Source organism: Strongylocentrotus purpuratus, unplaced genomic scaffold (genome assembly GCF_000002235.5).
Source record: "Strongylocentrotus purpuratus isolate Spur 01 unplaced genomic scaffold, Spur_5.0 spur5_scaffold_20, whole genome shotgun sequence".
NCBI classification, from domain to species: domain Eukaryota; kingdom Metazoa; phylum Echinodermata; class Echinoidea; order Camarodonta; family Strongylocentrotidae; genus Strongylocentrotus; species Strongylocentrotus purpuratus.
Window position 1 is genome coordinate 40,711,336 of NW_022145606.1, and position 16,528 is coordinate 40,727,863.

General features: G+C 38.0%; 2 protein-coding genes across 2 annotated transcripts; both read right to left on the reverse strand.

Annotated features, from left to right (window-relative positions):
- Positions 1-294: 294 nt before the first annotated feature.
- Positions 295-10,871, reverse strand: LOC100893904. Its single transcript, XM_030993356.1, has 6 exons — positions 9,835-10,871; positions 8,912-9,438; positions 8,219-8,267; positions 2,323-2,825; positions 1,332-1,428; positions 295-487 (listed from the first exon to the last, which is right to left on the reverse strand). Exons 1-6 carry the CDS (start codon positions 10,729-10,731, stop codon positions 440-442), a joined length of 2,121 nt encoding a protein of 706 aa, XP_030849216.1. The 5' UTR covers positions 10,732-10,871; the 3' UTR covers positions 295-439.
- Positions 10,872-10,933: 62 nt separating this feature from the next.
- Positions 10,934-15,795, reverse strand: LOC100889875. Its single transcript, XM_030993951.1, has 4 exons — positions 15,779-15,795; positions 12,270-12,574; positions 11,078-11,423; positions 10,934-10,955 (listed from the first exon to the last, which is right to left on the reverse strand). The coding sequence occupies exons 1-4, from the start codon at positions 15,793-15,795 to the stop codon at positions 10,934-10,936; spliced, it is 690 nt and encodes a 229-aa protein (XP_030849811.1).
- Positions 15,796-16,528: the final 733 nt, after the last annotated feature.

Consider the following 16,528-nt stretch of genomic DNA (forward strand, 5'->3'; position numbering starts at 1 on the left):
CAACATGTCGGTTTTCGATTCTATTGATTCGATTTGTGCAGTAACAATTATTTAAATATAGTGACGTATATCCACTTGACCGGGTGTGCGTAGTCCCCCCCCCCCCCCCCCCCCCCATTCCGGGAACGGAGAGACCGCATGCGTGTTCCCAAAATCTCCGGCTCGTAACACAGAAAAAGATCTGCCCGTATTGACTTTACACACCGGACTTACGCTAAAAAGGGGGGGGGGGGTGGGAACCCGCATATGCGTACCCTAAATAACACTGAGTAGGGGGGGGGGGGGAGCGGGGCGAAGTCATCAGTGTAAGTTATGTAAGACATGATGTATGAGGTCCTCCAACGATCAAAGTGATGTCCTGATGTATGTCAGGTATCAAGTAATAGTACATGTCAGCTTGGCCGGTAGTGTGTATTCACTCAAAGCGGGGCCGGCGAACTCAACCAATGTGAGAAATGAGATAACGTTTTTCACCCAGTACATAATCCTGAAGAAGAATAAGATCAACAAACAAAACAGGCATAAACCATGACAAAATCGTGTTGAAAAGAAAGAAAACAATGCTAACAAATACAATTATATTAACAAATTAGCGACTTGATATTTATATGTTCTTACTTCATTCGGATATTTGGAAATGAACACATATCTAATGTTCTATTATAAACTTGTTTTATAGGGAAACACAGGGCCTTATTCCAGTAGCATCGCATGGGACTAAGTAATGATAAAAAAACACAAATAAGAAAATGAAAGAATGTTCAACAAAATAAAATCAAGGGTATCGGCTCATGTAATAGCGAAAGCAGGAAAAAAAAATTATGAAGACCAAAATAATGAAGTGATTAAAGAAATATATTTCTCAATTGCATGCGAGAAATAAAGATAATAAATCAAACTAAAAATCATAGCCTCGAAAACAAAGAAAGAAATATTTTAAATGATAACAAATATATTGCAGCGCAAATTCAACCAGAAGGAACAATAATCAAAAGAAAAATTATGTTATTTAGCAACGTTTCGATGTTATGTTGATCATTTGGTGTGTAGGAAATGGGAGCACAATAAACAACAATTAAGATTTAAGACAGAGGCCCAGGCCTATTCAAAAGAGCTGAATACGTGAATTAAAATTTAAAGACAAAGTTTTAAAAAAATTCAGTAACAGAAAGGAAACGTTAACCAAGAAAAGGGGCCGAACAATGGAAATCAATTGTTAATGAAATACTGAAAACGATAATACAGAACAACTTTAGCGTCATAGTTGTTATAAACATTAACAATCAAAATAGTGAAAGTGTACAGTGCACACAAGGTGGAGCGATACTTACATGATAAACATACACAGAGAGGTTGCCACTTAATGATTGAAGACCTTCGAGATCAGATTCCAGTCTGCCGCCCTCACTAGTTCCACAGTTGTCTAACCTATGTTCAGAAAACAGAGTGATGGAGGTAAGGTCCGTTGGGTGTTCACACAATTCCCTGCGAAAATAAGTCGTTTCCTCAGCCTTTACATTTTCTAAACATTGAAAATGCGCAAACTCTTGTCGTAGACTTGGAGCTGACGATGGGTGGGGGGGGGGGGTGTCTGACACCTCTTGAAACTGCCACTGTTGACATGATGTATATTTAGACGATGGACCCGACCACAACAAAAAGGTAAAATGCAATGCATTCGGTGGTACACCATGGTTTAGCTCTAATTTAGAACTTTTACAAGTAGACTAAAATTCTCATGATTGTGCTTAAGAAATAATGATACGTATGATGATTAGTAACTATGATAGTGACAACTGATGATAATAATAATCGTAACAACAGTGATAACAAAAGTTAGTGATAATCATAATTATACTGATAATGGTGATGGCGATGATGATGATGATGATGATAATGGTAATACAATAGTAGTTCAAATAGTACAAGCGATGATGATGGTGATAATACTGATTAACAAGGACGATCATTCTAATTAATTCAATATCAATATAACACTATATTAAAGAATAGCCAACTGGATTTAAAATACGTTAGCTTCTGACGGATCATAATAATAATATATGCAATTGAAAATTGAAATCTAGCCATTTTAATGAATTTAGATTCTATTCATTGCGATTGCACATTGACAACTGTAAAATAACAATTACGAAAAAAATATGCAAAACCAATCCTAAAGTTCAGTCAAAATCTGGAGGCTTCACCAACGTCTTAACTTTTTCATCCCTTCATGCATTCGTATCATTATGCTTTACCACTACAGACTAACTGAATAGAAACTTCTAATAGGATGTATATAAGATTTGAACAAGAACCTACCACACAGTTGATATCGTCTTCACATGTCTGCAGCACTCAATGAAGTAAACCAAGTCTTCTTCGTCTGTGCACTTCACCCAGGTCAGACGCAGCCGCTGCAGGTAATTGAAATTTTCTCTGATCAGAAGACCCAGTCCTCTCATCGTCTCTCTCGATACACTCTTCTTCCCTGATGGGAACGTTGGCGGTGCTCTAAGCTCGATGCGTGTGAGCCGCTGTTCTCCGGTCCGACGAAGACAAGCCGTGATCTGCGGTATGTCTCTCTCCGCATCATCGATAGTGATATCGATATCTCTCAAGCCAGGAAGCGATGAGAGCAGACCTTCGTAGCTGTGTGACGTCACTCTCTTAGCTGATAGCTTTGTGATGGACGAGAGCTCAGGAGGAGATGGAGGGAAACTGAGAGAGGAGTCTGAGATGGTGAGATGGTTCAGTGAGGTGAAGGATCTGAGACAAGACCACATTCTGGCAGTTATATCAGTAGATAGCCGACAATTTGTTACCTGCAGGACGTATAACGAAATACAGAGAAACGTGATTTTTACTTCCACGTTAATGCTTTTATGCGAAACCGGGTACACGGTGAGACCCCCCCCCCCTCTCTCTCTCTCTCTCTCTCTTGTTGGATTAAAGCTTCACGGTGGACATTAAAGATACTATGTCCCTTTTGCAGCCAACCTCAAATTCTGTAGAACTTTGCAGGAATTATGAATATGTCATGTATGTCCTATCTGTGAAATGTAAACGTTAGCAGTGTCCTAATATTCAAATTATGCAAGGAAACCTGTTTACTTGCTAAACTTCACTGTCAGACACTATTGTCAGTATTGAGTGACTGACTGGCTCTTTCTTCTTCTTTGGTAATAACATACCTAAACTGAGCTGTAAAGGATTTTTCTACATCAATAACCCACCTCTTGTAATGGTCAAAATTAAACTGATTGAATCTTTGCGCAGCATAAAACGTACGACCATGCGGTACAATGGTCTGAAAATCAAGACTATTACTTATTGGCTCTATAGCTCCTAAGTCGATTTGACAACTAATATTCGTTATTTTCCCACTTAAAGACATTTTCAAGTCCCATTTTTTTAAGGGGAGTTCTAAATTAATATTATCTTTCAAATGCCATTGGAATTTAACCTTTTCATTTTGTTTGGCCTGCAAAAGGGAGAAAATACCTTTAAATGGGTAGTTAAGTTCTGTTGCAGAGGGCGCTACACAAAATATTTTTTTGTGAGATAATGAAAAACTGAATGTCAAATTTGAAAGAACATAATATTTAAAAGACAAAATCATCTTTGTTTGATCAAAATCGGTTCAGAGACGCCTGAAATATAACGATTTCTAATACTTGTGTATACCACCACAAATATTAGATATTTTGATAATTTTGAAAAAACCGTTGAAAAAAACGAAATAACGCCTTTTACGTCGGATTTATGGCAATGCCGATGTTGGCTTTTTTGTTGGCATTTTCGTGTTGCTTATATTACCCACAATTAGCCGGCTCATTTATTGTTATTTTTAATTGAATAATTAATTAACGGTCACCGTGTTTTTTAAAGTGGAGCTGAACTGGTATGATCGTATTGGCTAAATTTCACACATTTTGGGGTCTAAAATAACCTTCATAGCCATTTTAGGTTCTAAAAGGGCACTATAAATGTCATAGGTAAGAATAAGAGCAATAACCATGCAAAACAGAACGCAACCATTCCTTTAAGTTAATAATAATAATTACAGTATACATAATTGACTGTAGGGCGCGGAGCCATCTAGGGAATATGATAACGACGGAAAATATAACTCAGTTGTGACTTTTTTTAAAGAGTATTCTTTTAATCCAGTTAGTATAATATAAAGCCTTGATTGCACTACGTTAACAGAAATTAATGTGGTTGGTTGTGCTAAGTTATGAACGCATTTATATATCATCATAACGCGACTTAACTCAAACCGTTTGTCTAGTGTCATTCTATTAAGACTTGTGAACAAATCAGCCGACGGTGTGTCATATGTCTTGTTCAATATTATTCTTGCGGCCCTCTTTTGAATTTGTTTGCAGCTTAATTGTATGAGAATGAATTTTTTTCGACCATACAACAGAGCAGTAATCTAATCGTGGCAACACTAGCCTGTTATAAAGTAACTTTAAGGATTTTTGAGGCAAAAAAACTCCTTGCTCTCCGTATCATGCTAATGTTTTTCTGGGTAAGTTTAATTACGTTTTCGATTTGTTTAGACCATTTCAATTCTTCATCTATCAAAAGTCCTAAGCATTTTATTGAATTGAACTCTTTTGATCAAATTGCCATTTAATGAAATGGTGAAAGATTCAATTTTCCTGAGAGTAGCACGAGAGCCTATTAACATGACACAAGTTTTTCAGTGTTAAGAACGAGACGATTTTCCTTAATCCATGCCATGACTCTTTTTAATGCAACAGTTAATTTTTCTTCCTCAGCCGTTGCATCATTTGCACTGACGGTGAGTGTCGTATCGTCAGCATACATTTTTATGATACCTTCAGGAGTACATTCAGGTAAACTATTACATATATTGAAAATAAAAGAGGTAAGGAACAAACTTCTAGCAATGCATTTACTAAGTATAAGAGTTCAAATATACATTATATACAGATGTGTTGTCACTTTTGTCCGACAACCAATAATTTACCTAAGTGATACTAGCTTAAAGTATATGTATAGTAGATGCAGTATTATGCTAAAGAGTTCTAGGGACAGGTTTAAAATGTAACAAAAATAGATTACTAGCAACCATATTGCTCCGATTGTCTCATTTTCGCTCGCTGGATCACTGCAGCACAAACATAGCTCGTTCGACGTCACTACCAAACTAGCCAATCAGCTGTCAATGACGTCATATTGAATGCGGCGGCAAATATATTTTGTGAAATTATCGAGAAATGGACTATTTCTAATTGCAAACTAGTTTTATTTTTGGATGGAAACGCAGCCATTATTATCTTGACATTCATTGAAGTCATCAGAATGAGGTAAGTTACGTCTCAGATGATTCAAGAGGTCTATTTTGTAGATAAATTCTCAATTTCTTAGAATGTTCCACTGTGTTGCAGGGTACCGGGTGTATGCCATTGGGTGTGATGTATTCGCGCGGAATGGCGCGAATTATACATTCATCTTCTTCTTCGCTATAAGTTAAAGGCCACCGCGCCGTCGGGTGTTAACATTCCTTTCCTTCTCAATACAATAACTTTCACCTGCCTAAGTTATTTAAACCATACCGCCCCGCGGAATCGTGGCGTCTTGCCACTTCCATTATGTAATCATTAAAAGGATCCGCATATACAACATTTTCCTGCTATACGTTGTACCGCAGGAAAACACAAATCTCCCTGGTATACCTTACAGTCCAAACGATAAATATGTGCCTTAAACGAAGCAGGCGACAATCGGCGTAGCAGACGACACTTGATAGTAATTTGTATGTGAGATTGCTTTGCTAAATATTAATTACTTTGTTAATAAATATCAACCAAAATTTCTTTTACATATCTTTAAACCATCATTGATATTCAATAATTCATGAGTGAGTAAAAGAAACATACCAAACTATATAATGATATGTATTACTTGGTGGCAATTAGGGGAGTTTGACGTAATGACTGATTGCACCCATCTGTTAATAACCGAATAGTCCATGGTGTGTCATGAATATTCATGTTTTTGCTTACCTCGGCTAAATGTTTGCTTTTACTAAATGGAAAAATGACGGTGGGGGGTTGGATGAAATGGACATATAGAACCAAGCAGAAGTGATCTATGATAATTCATGCTTCTTATCCTTCGTGTGCTTGACCTATAATCTTAAAATCGCTTGGCAAACTGAGTCCAAAGCTCGACTTGTTTCACATGTGTATTATAGGCAATGACGAGCTTGCAACCTATTTTGATCAAATTACGGTGGGTGAACTTTCAAAAGTCAATGGGACATGAGGATTCCAATGAAAGAGCTAGTGATAATGTACGTCGGGGTGGATGTGCTTTTCGTTTAAACAAAAAATGAATCTTTAACGATTTTTTTGTGTACAATTCCGTAGGCTAACATGTATGGCTGCTGACTCTGACGATAGGGGGCGTTGTGAAATGAGACTAAACGGAGCTATATGTGAATTCTACTCCAAAGTGTACCTTTTCTTTCCTACTAAAACATGAGAAGTAATTCTATTCTGGGCTAAACACAACATAGCCGCTTCAACTTATACGGTCAATCTAGGCTGACCAGCAGCCATCCAATAATCACTCCATTCCAAGTTCGAGTCCAAATGCTCAACTGCCTATCTTCTTATTGCCTATAGCATAATCAACATAATTATACTATTCTTAGTCACCGCTCAACGGGAGTTTTCCTCACGGGTCTATCCACCCCTAGTCTCGACATGGTAGCTCGCTTTGTCGGCTATATCCATGCGACTTTTAATCCTTAGATCTCTACGACAGGATAGCCTCGAATTTCCAACTTCCAGAATTAACTAATCAGTTTTAAACGTACTTCAATCCTAAGACAACCGGTTTGTCTAAGCATTCATCCCTTGCTGTCTGTAATTCAGTGCTTAAACCTACAATAGACAGTTCACTATCGATAATTGTCACAACTTGTTATTAACTGTAATAAACTATAAAGTAATGTATATTCAATGTTTGTATTTGTACACATTCTAAGTGTCAGAGAGAGATGGTGAGAGTGTGATTCACAACATATTTAGATTACTTATATAGGCCTAATTATATTTACATATACACCGTTGGTCATAATGGTGGAAGAATTATTTTTACCCAAATGTATGGAATGATTTTGACAATGATTTATTCCTAATAGATCTAGATAGTAGTATAAATTTTCAGATTTAATTGAATAATAATTTGTGAGTGTTTGTTTTGCGTGACTGCTAAAGCATGTGTATGCTACTATGCTAATCGACTAGAGGACACACGTCCTAAAGTGATGACTTACAGTAATAAGGATTAATGCTTCATAAAAGGGCGTTAATATAGCACATCGACACGGTTTTGATCCTGGGGGCTCACAGTAACGAGACCATTGCTTAGCCAATTAATCATGCCTGTACGCAGCGAGGGCTAGGGTACGTCGCCGCCCCCGCAAATACAACAAAGCAAAGAAAATGCAATACATTTTCAATAATTCATTGCATTTTGCCCCGACCCCCAAAATTAAAAAAGTCCTCCATGTGGGCATGCCTTGAACCATAATGCATGGCCCTACAGAGAATTTTTTTTCTCTCTTGGGGATCGGGTGAAAATGCAATGAATTATTGATAATGTATTGCATTTTCTTCGTTTTGTGGTATTTGTGGGGGCGGCGAGGTACCCTAGCCCCAGCGGCGTACAGTCATGATTTATTGGCAAAGCAATGGCCTCGTTACTGTGAGGCCCCAGAATAAAAACCATGTCGATCAGCTATATATGTGCCCTTTTGTGAGGCATTTATTCTCATTACCGTCAGTTATGACGTAAGGACGTAGGTCCCCTAGTTAATTAGCATAGTAGCACACACATACTTTAGCAGTCACGCAAAACAAACAAACAAGGGCACTAGCGCATCGACTTGGTTTCGAACCCAAAAAATATTGACGCAAAAAATACGCTAATTTGACCGTTAGGTTCAATATTACCATCGACAACTGACCGGAAGAGAGATATGGCAATTAAAATCCTCACCATCGATATCATGTGGCAAGCTGTTGCCCATTGACGCCTTTTGTCTGTAAGAGCTATTTTTATTGTATTACTCGAACAAAAAGTGATTTGCGTTTTCCCGTCAGGCGCAAATAGTAAATTGCTTTCCTAAATATTGTATGTCGTATATTATTATTGAAAGATTTTTGCTTACCTGGAAACCCGATTTTTGATCGTATTCGAAACAATCACCATCAAGAGACCTATAATATTTGAATAAGAGAGTTGAAAGCGAAAAAAAAAAAAATGGGAATTGTTTTGGGGGATTCATCACATAACGTTGATATCGGACACGGCCTGCATGTGAGTAACGTATGATACTAAAAATGAAGAATTTCCTAGTGAGCTGAATATATGTATATATTGTAAAGAGATCATTAAGACTTTAAACAAATATAGCATGACAAACATTGGTAGATGTTGTGAGCAGTACCGTGGGAAATGCGAGTTGAAAGAAAATAACTGCCTAAAACGTGTAAATGTTTATACAACCGTATTGTCAGTATGGGATGCAAATAAGTAAAGACATAAGAAAAAGATGATAGTGATACCCCAAGACCCCCACAACACTCCAACTCCCGCGACAAGCCCTCGAGCTGGCTAGGGCGGAATATAGAGTATTCCCATGGGAAATTATCGCACGAACTTTTTGATAGTATTTACTGATCTTAAATTAATAGTTCGTAATTCGTTCAAAGATCTGAACATACTCAATATAATTTGATGAAACAAAAGCACATAAAAACAATCCTATTATTCGCCTTTTATAGTTTGCATTTAGATTTTCTGTTTAACTTTGTCTCCTTTAATTTCATTGATAAATGTATGAACATCTACTCAAACTCACTGAAAATGCAGACTGTCCAATGCTTTCAAATATGATGACGACTCGACAAGTTCAACCAAGTCTTCTGCGTCCAAGCACTTCATCCCGGACAGACAAAGCCGCTGCAGGTCCTTGGTTTGTTCTCTGATCAGACGACCCAGTCCTCTCACCGACTCTCTAGAAACAACAATGTTCTCATCTGATTGGAGTGATGACGGTGCTGTAAGGTTGATGCGTGTGAGCTTCTGTCCTCCGGTCCGACGAAGACCAGCCGTGATCTGAGGTATGTCTCTCTCTGCATCATCGATAGTGATATCGATATGTGTCAAGCCAGGGAGCGATGAGAGCAGACCTTCATAGCTTTGTGACGTCACTCTCTCAGCTGACAGCTTTGTGACGGACTCAAGCTCAGGGGGAGATGGATAGAAACTGAGAGAGGATTCTGATATGGTGAGAGTACGTAGCTCCGAAAAAGATTCCAGGCATGACCATAGTCCACTCGTCACGTCGGTAGTTAAAGTAGACCCCTCGAACTTTATAGTCCTAACCTATTGTAATCATAAAAAGTTAGGGAGATTTAAAAGGCTTATACGAATTAAATAACATTCATTAGTTGATCTCTTTTTCTCTAAATGAATAGACCCTACGAACTTTGTATTTTGTTACTATTTTGTTTCTAATTATTGTTCTTGTTTCTGTTATGCAGTACCTTGATTGAGGCCGTCGTTGGGCAAACATGGACTGATAATGACTATGTATCGTACGTATTGATCGTTGTATCATGCAGTAAGATTTATCACGATGCGGTTAATTATGAATAAGAATACATTTACACAAAATATATTAGCCATTTGACTCATAGTAGCAGCAGGGAAATGAAGATGTAAACAATCTTTATGAAATCTTTAATGTAAACATATTGTGTGAAATGAAAATGTGCATACCTGACGTTTAAGTTGCTTTGGAAGATTTTGCATCCCAACTACGGTGTAGACAGTCGGTGACTTCAGAACAATCCTCTCTGCATTGACACATCTTTGAACCAACGAAGATACATTTTGTTGAGTACCCTTGGTCTCTGATGAACAGTCAAGGAGAATGCGATAACGCTCGCTCTCATCCAAAAAGCTGTTTTTAAGGAGCGCTTTCATTATTCGTATACAGAGGCTGTTGTCCGTGCCAGCAGCGAATCGGATAAGATTCTCGTAGTCACCGATGTTTGCTTTGATCTCGGGCAGTACTCTGTCCAATTTGGAAATCTTCAAACGTAACATAAAGCGGTGTGTTTGATCAGCGAGGAATTTCCCAGCCGAGTGTTCTTGGGCGAGTTTGTGATAAAACTCAATGGTAGTGGAAGTGATCTCATTGGACTGAGGAAGTCGTGTAGATGTTACAGTCGTCTTGGATACTATCCCAAGCTCACATGCCCTATCAAGGGTTGCGGGAACTTTACGGAAATCACGAGGCGTGAAGACTAGTTTTTTAGCATCGTCTAGCAGACCAGTAAGGGCAGCTTCGCCTAATTGATAAATTATTTTCCTTAACTTGTTTGGTGTGATTTTTACTCTTGACTCTGATCGTGCGTTTGCATGGTGCATTAGAAAAACATTCACCCTGTCCAGCAATTCTGTTTGAGTTGTAGTATCACTGTTAAGTAGGCCCTCACTCCATAAGTGACAGATCATGAGACAAAATAGGGGTGTCTTGACAAGTTCATCAATAAGTGGTTCTTTTCCAAGATAATCCTTCAAATGTTGTCCATTACAAGGATTCGAGGTCGAAGCAAAGAACTTGTCGATGTACTCTCGTGAGATCTCTTGCGAGAATCCTTCGATCCACATCTTTGTGTATACCCTTGGAAGCTCCGCTTGATTGAAGAAGTTCTCTAGGTGAGGGCGCGTTGTTACAAGGACTCTACACTCTGGAAATTCCTCCCAGCGGATGACACTGACAATGTTGCTCCCTAAGCTCCGGTTTGAAGGAGAAATACCGGCATACTCATCTAGCCCGTCTAGTATGATGTGACATATTCCCTGATTCTCTCTAATGAAACTCTCCAGACCCTCTGGTGTGAGATCATCAACATCACTCAAAAGCTGGGTTTTGATAGCTTCTCCGATCGATGTAAGCTGACTTGTGTTTCGGAATTTCACAACAAACAGAAGTGGCAGGTGTTCTAATGCTGACCCCTTTTCTCTGTGAACCCAGTCGTTAGCCATCTTAGCAACAGCCGTGGTCTTTCCTCGTCCAGCAGGGGCCGAAATGAGGATTCGAGCTGGCAGTTCTCCATTTACTTTAGTTGAAAATATTTCAGCAATAGAATCCTTGAGCATTTCCTTCTTTTTCGTGTCTTGTCCACGGGCGTCCTTCGTCACCACTGTGACAACCAGGTGTATATCTTTGAACTCAGCAAAATCACTTTGATCCCACGGTTTCATTTGAATTTTGCACAATTGATTTCGGTACTTATTCTCCAACTTTTCGCGGCATCGCTGAACAGTCAATGATGGCGAGATCTTCTTACTGTAGATATCTGGAATGATACAAGCATATATAACACCAAATATATTATTGCAATCACATGATATATCACCCCTTCGCAAGTTTTTAGGGGGGATTTTTGTTTTGATTTGATTTTTTTAAATTCTGCATTTTTCCAAATATAATACCTGAATAACAAAAAAACATATAAACATATTTAGGTATAATACAAAATATACAAACAACAATAACTGCATGTCAAAATGTTTTTATTACATATAAATATATATTAACGAAATTTAATATTTGTATAACATATTATTATAAATGTAAAGTATTAACCGAACTATCTGTGGAATAAGTGCAGGAGACCGCAATCATACGCGATGCTTGACTAGGAAAAAAAAAATCTTAAAGTAAAATTTAAAATGATTTTTTTTTTTTAAACGATCTTTGTGTATGAGATTGTGAGTGTGTTGTGTGAGTGTATAATGTGTGTGTGTATGTGCATGTGCGCGCGAAATACATGGATTCCGACGATTTGCCTCTTTGCCATGAAGTAACACATCGAACGCTGCTGTTATCTTTGGTTAGACTAGTATAGATTAGTCAGGAAAACTTTCTCTCCAAATCGATATTGAAAATCTGTGGTTTATTTTTCCCTTTTTAATAAAGAACTTTTTCAAACAAAAATTGAGGGAGAGAGAGGCACGGGGTAAAGGAAAATGAAATAATATTACCATGTCATATACCATCTTCAAATTTGGTGCCAATTCCTCGTCAGTTCCCAGACCCTCGCTACCCAAGGGATAAATAGATGTTGCCTTAAATGTACGTTCTTAAAACAATTAACGGATGAAGGAAGTGATTGTTAGGACTCTAGCACTGATAGACCCACCTGGATCACTTAGTGTCCCCTTGAGATGTGTATCAGCAAGCATGACCAGCTTAGCGTCAATGAGAGCTTGTTTCAGTCTGAGATGCTGGTCGCAAGGCACGACGGTCTGTCTCCAGTCAAACAGCATAGCACGTGTTCCCTTACAAGTCACCCGTCCTTCTATCCTGTTGGTTTCTGTGTATCTATTGATGTCTGCGACCCTGAGTCCGAGTGTTCTTCCTAAGGCCTCCATCTGCTCACCCGTCTCGATGTCTTCAGCCAACTTGGAGAGAAGGTCATCGGCAATACTCCATGAGCCGCCATACCTTTGGGGGAAATGAACAAAAGTAAAGTTTAAGAAACTTATTATGAACAGCATAGCTTCTTTATAGTGGGACAATAAATAAATGTTGTATGTCAGCAGGGCTGCATTCATCATGGAAATGTAGCAATTATCTTTTATCAGTGTGTGTGCGGGGGATGGGGGCTTCGAAATGAAAAGAGTTTCTTTGTTGTGCTTTAGTAGAGAACTATGTCTTCAGCTAGTGATATGATAGATAGATAGATAGATAAGATAGAAACATGGATTTTATTAAGATCTTCGTGTCTGGCAGTTAAAAACTGAAATGAACATGAATTACAATACAAATTTCCAAAAAACATTCACATACTAATATGAGATACCAATAGGTCACTTCCGCAATGCACTCAAATGAAATCGAACGGAAATACCAACGAGCTTTCACACTCGCCCGCCGAGGGACACTGCACTCCAATAGCCAGAACGCGGACCGCATACATCAGCCGCCACTAGACCGGGCAAGCTATAATGCTCGTCCAGCCCAGCAACGACTAATGCACGCAATCCGCACCCCGACCACCAAAACACAATAGCCTCGGCAGGCGAACGCGATCATTCATCTCCAGGCACTCCACAAACACATGCATATAATCTGAATACATTAGAGAATGGTATCGATTAAAACATTAAAAACATAAATCTGAGGGTATTTTTTTATTTGGACAAAAAGTGTATAATTCAAACTAATTAGGGGATAAATACATCGTATTCTTCATTGCAATTTGCTGTATATTGCACAAATATTTCTTATTTCTTACTTCCAATAGAAAATATTAATATTAAGATATTAGATCGATTTCTTGCACAGATTCCATAATGCTGTGTAAAATCATGATATACAGACAATACATTATGTTTGCTTTTTAAAGCAAAGATTTGTGTTACTTGATCCAAACTTTGATACCTTACAACACGAAAGGTGATCTTTTCATTTAAATATACGCAGCAAATCTTATCACATTTTTGAAAAATTATATGCAAAGAGAATATGCAGTTGTTTTCATTTTTAGTTGACAGATTTACCGTTGTGTGCCTCCTTCGTGCACACAGAGAAATAAAAGGTGTTCTCGGGGAGTAAAACGAAATCGGAAAAATAGGGCTCCCCCTATTCCCCTTTTAGGAGTAAAACACAGAAATACGCAAGGGTGTACAGAATAGTCTTTTGAAGGGTGTAATTTTACACCCTATTTAAGTCAGACGAGTTCTGATTGGATTGCATATACGCATGGCGCATCGTGTCGATATAGTTACTGTCAAATGAGGAAACATTAGCATCATTTACATATTTTAGTCATGTTGGGGGAATTATCATGTTTCATTTGGGCATATTATTTGTGTGAAAGTTATCTGATCAAGAATAAGGAATGTGCCGAAGGTTATATTTGATAATTTAATGAAATTAGCAGAAGTGTTGTTTTACTAACTAGTACATAATTGCCTTCTTATGCGTGTAAGTAAAGGGAAGATATTCGGGAAGGCAGGATTGTGTGTTTATATATTTCAACTACATTTGATCCGATACCAGGCCAGCCTCACCGAGGCTAACTTTAAGTTCTTTCTTGCAGTCTGTACTTGAGTTGAGCTCACACTTACTGTTGTGTAACTCGAGATTTCTTTAGAGCAGTGACTGTTAGGTGATTACGAAGCATAGATGATTGATTGCTCGAGGGATGATTAATAGGTTGATGATGTGCATAAGAAGGGTGTAGATTTACTCCCCACAGGGTATGGAATCGATCATATAGGGTATAAAATTCAACCCCACGGGTGTAAAATTGAACCCATTTTTCATGAAAAAGAAACCAAAAGGTGTTAATTAAGCACTATTAGGTGCAAATTTCACTCCTTAAAGGGAGTAAAATCATAACCTTGGGGTGCAAATTTACACCTTCTTGTGGAATGTAAATTTACTCCGTACATTGGGCAGTAAATTTACTCACTGTGGGTGTCACTTATGCGACAAGCCTTTGCTCCCTATAGGGAGTAAATCTAAACCTCTTTTTCTCTGTGTGTGATTACAACGCGAAAAAGACTTACATATATCTTGATTTCATTGCCTTGCATTCATTACTCATTTTCCTGCGTCATCTTTGTTGTGTCATCTTGTTATTAGGTTATGTTCAAATCAATGAAAAAAAAGGCTCTTAGTACATATATTTCATCATCCCAATCCACGAATATCACATTTTTATTGGATCATCAAACAGATAGTCGGATCCATTCTTTTTTCCTCCCACTGTCTTTTTCATTTTCTCGCTTAGTCTGTATGTTTTTTCTGTGTGTGTGTGTGTGTGTGTGTATATGTGTCTGTCCGTCTCTCTTTCTCTATATATGTCATACATGTATATACATGTATGTAACTCATTCTTCGTTAAACGGAGAGTTTCAATCCAGAAGGTGCTACATTTTAGCGGGTATTTCATTATAAAGGACTTTTAAGTTATTATTGTATATAGAAAGGTATTACAACCTCTTCTACGTATATATCATAGGTATATTGCCTCATATAATGTTTCTCATCTTTAAACAAATCAATTAATACATTATATAATTTCAGAAATGTTCATGATTCTGATTTATGTAGATTAAGCTCCTTTATTAAGAATGAAGTTGCGTTTAACTGTTTACTGTTTGTTGATGTTTGTTTGGTTTTGAAGAAACAAAATCTTCTGGAAACAGCGCTTTTAGATGTTTCGTCTAAAAAAGAGCTTAATCTAAAAAGATCGTTGAAATAATATGATATTTTAAACTTACTTTCTTTAAAAAAAAAGTGATTGTTCACTCTATTTTCACTTTCTTGGGAGTGACGTCCGTGATCACTTGTTTAGGAGTGAAAATCGATTGATTTTAGAGTGCTCTCTAAGAAGAAAAGAGTGAATGTTCACTCTATTTTCACTACATTTTCACTCTCCAGAGGAGTGACGTCCGTGATCACTCGATTTATTTTAGAGAGTAAATGCAATTTTGCGCCGCACCGTATACATTAAAAATCATGAAACTTAAAGCTATGGTCACAAAGGTTCGTACAAACGATGCGTTCGTACGAATTCCAGAGTTCGTAGAGATTCGTAGATGTGGCAAAGATGCTTAAGTCCTTAATACGGCGTTCGTACGAACGCCGTTTAGATTTTCTTGTTTTTTCCTTAAGGATGCCTTGAGTTCTTCTTACGTCAGGCTTACGGCCATCTTACGAGTTGTTGTTCTCACAAGATGGTCATACGTGTAACTGACGGCATTCTCAAATCATTCGTTAGAAGATATCTTACAATTTGTTGTATATTTTATCGGGCTGCAAAAAAGCGCTGCATAAATTGCATAAATTGTGTACGTACACCTTACGAGCACCTTACGAACGCCTTACGCACGTCAAGAGTAGGTCGTACGAAGGCCATACGAATCTCCGTTCATTAGGAGTTATTAAGAACACCGTAAGAGCCCTCCACTATGAACAACTTAAGGCGTTCTTACGATCATCGTAAGAATTTGAGGCTTCTAGAATTGCCTTTCGACCCTACGAAATGTACGAAGATCGTGCGTTGTTCTTACGCTGTTATTACAACGCTCGTATAGCTGCCTTACGAAGAGGGGTTTTCTTACAAGGTTTAACAAAATCTTGGACAAGACCATCGACCAGTCTGCGAACTTCCGAACGGTCTACAAACGAATTACGAACGGTAGTTTCGTACGGCCTTCTTAAGATGATCTAACGAAATGGTCTGAAAATCGTTCGTACGGCGTTCGTACCAGTTCGTAATGGGATCTGTGACCGAGGCTTTTAGCAATAGGAAACGTGATTAAAATTAGTGAACAAATTCGTTATCGCCCCCAATGGAATCAACTCCGTTCGGAATAAAACGAGTTTGAATGTAGCCCCTTTGGAATGAAACGAAAATTTGTTATCGAAATGGACTAACTTTCA

Bases quoted from the DNA above. Each gene is read 5' to 3' on its own strand.
- LOC100893904 (XM_030993356.1), bottom strand. From the start codon at position 10,731: ATGTGGATCGAAGGATTCTCGCAAGAGATCTCACGAGAGTACATCGAC. The intron at 9,439-9,834 runs GTATGCACATTT...TGATTACAATAG, and splicing joins CAAAGCAACTTAAACGTCAG to GTTAGGACTATAAAGTTCGA. The intron at 1,429-2,322 runs GTAGGTTCTTGT...TTCTGAACATAG, and splicing joins AAGACGATATCAACTGTGTG to GTTAGACAACTGTGGAACTA.
- LOC100889875 (XM_030993951.1), bottom strand. The intron at 11,424-12,269 runs GTGGGTCTATCA...GTATCATTCCAG, and splicing joins GGGGACACTAAGTGATCCAG to ATATCTACAGTAAGAAGATC. The intron at 10,956-11,077 runs GTCAGCATTAGA...ATCTCACACCAG, and splicing joins TGGGTTCACAGAGAAAAGGG to AGGGTCTGGAGAGTTTCATT.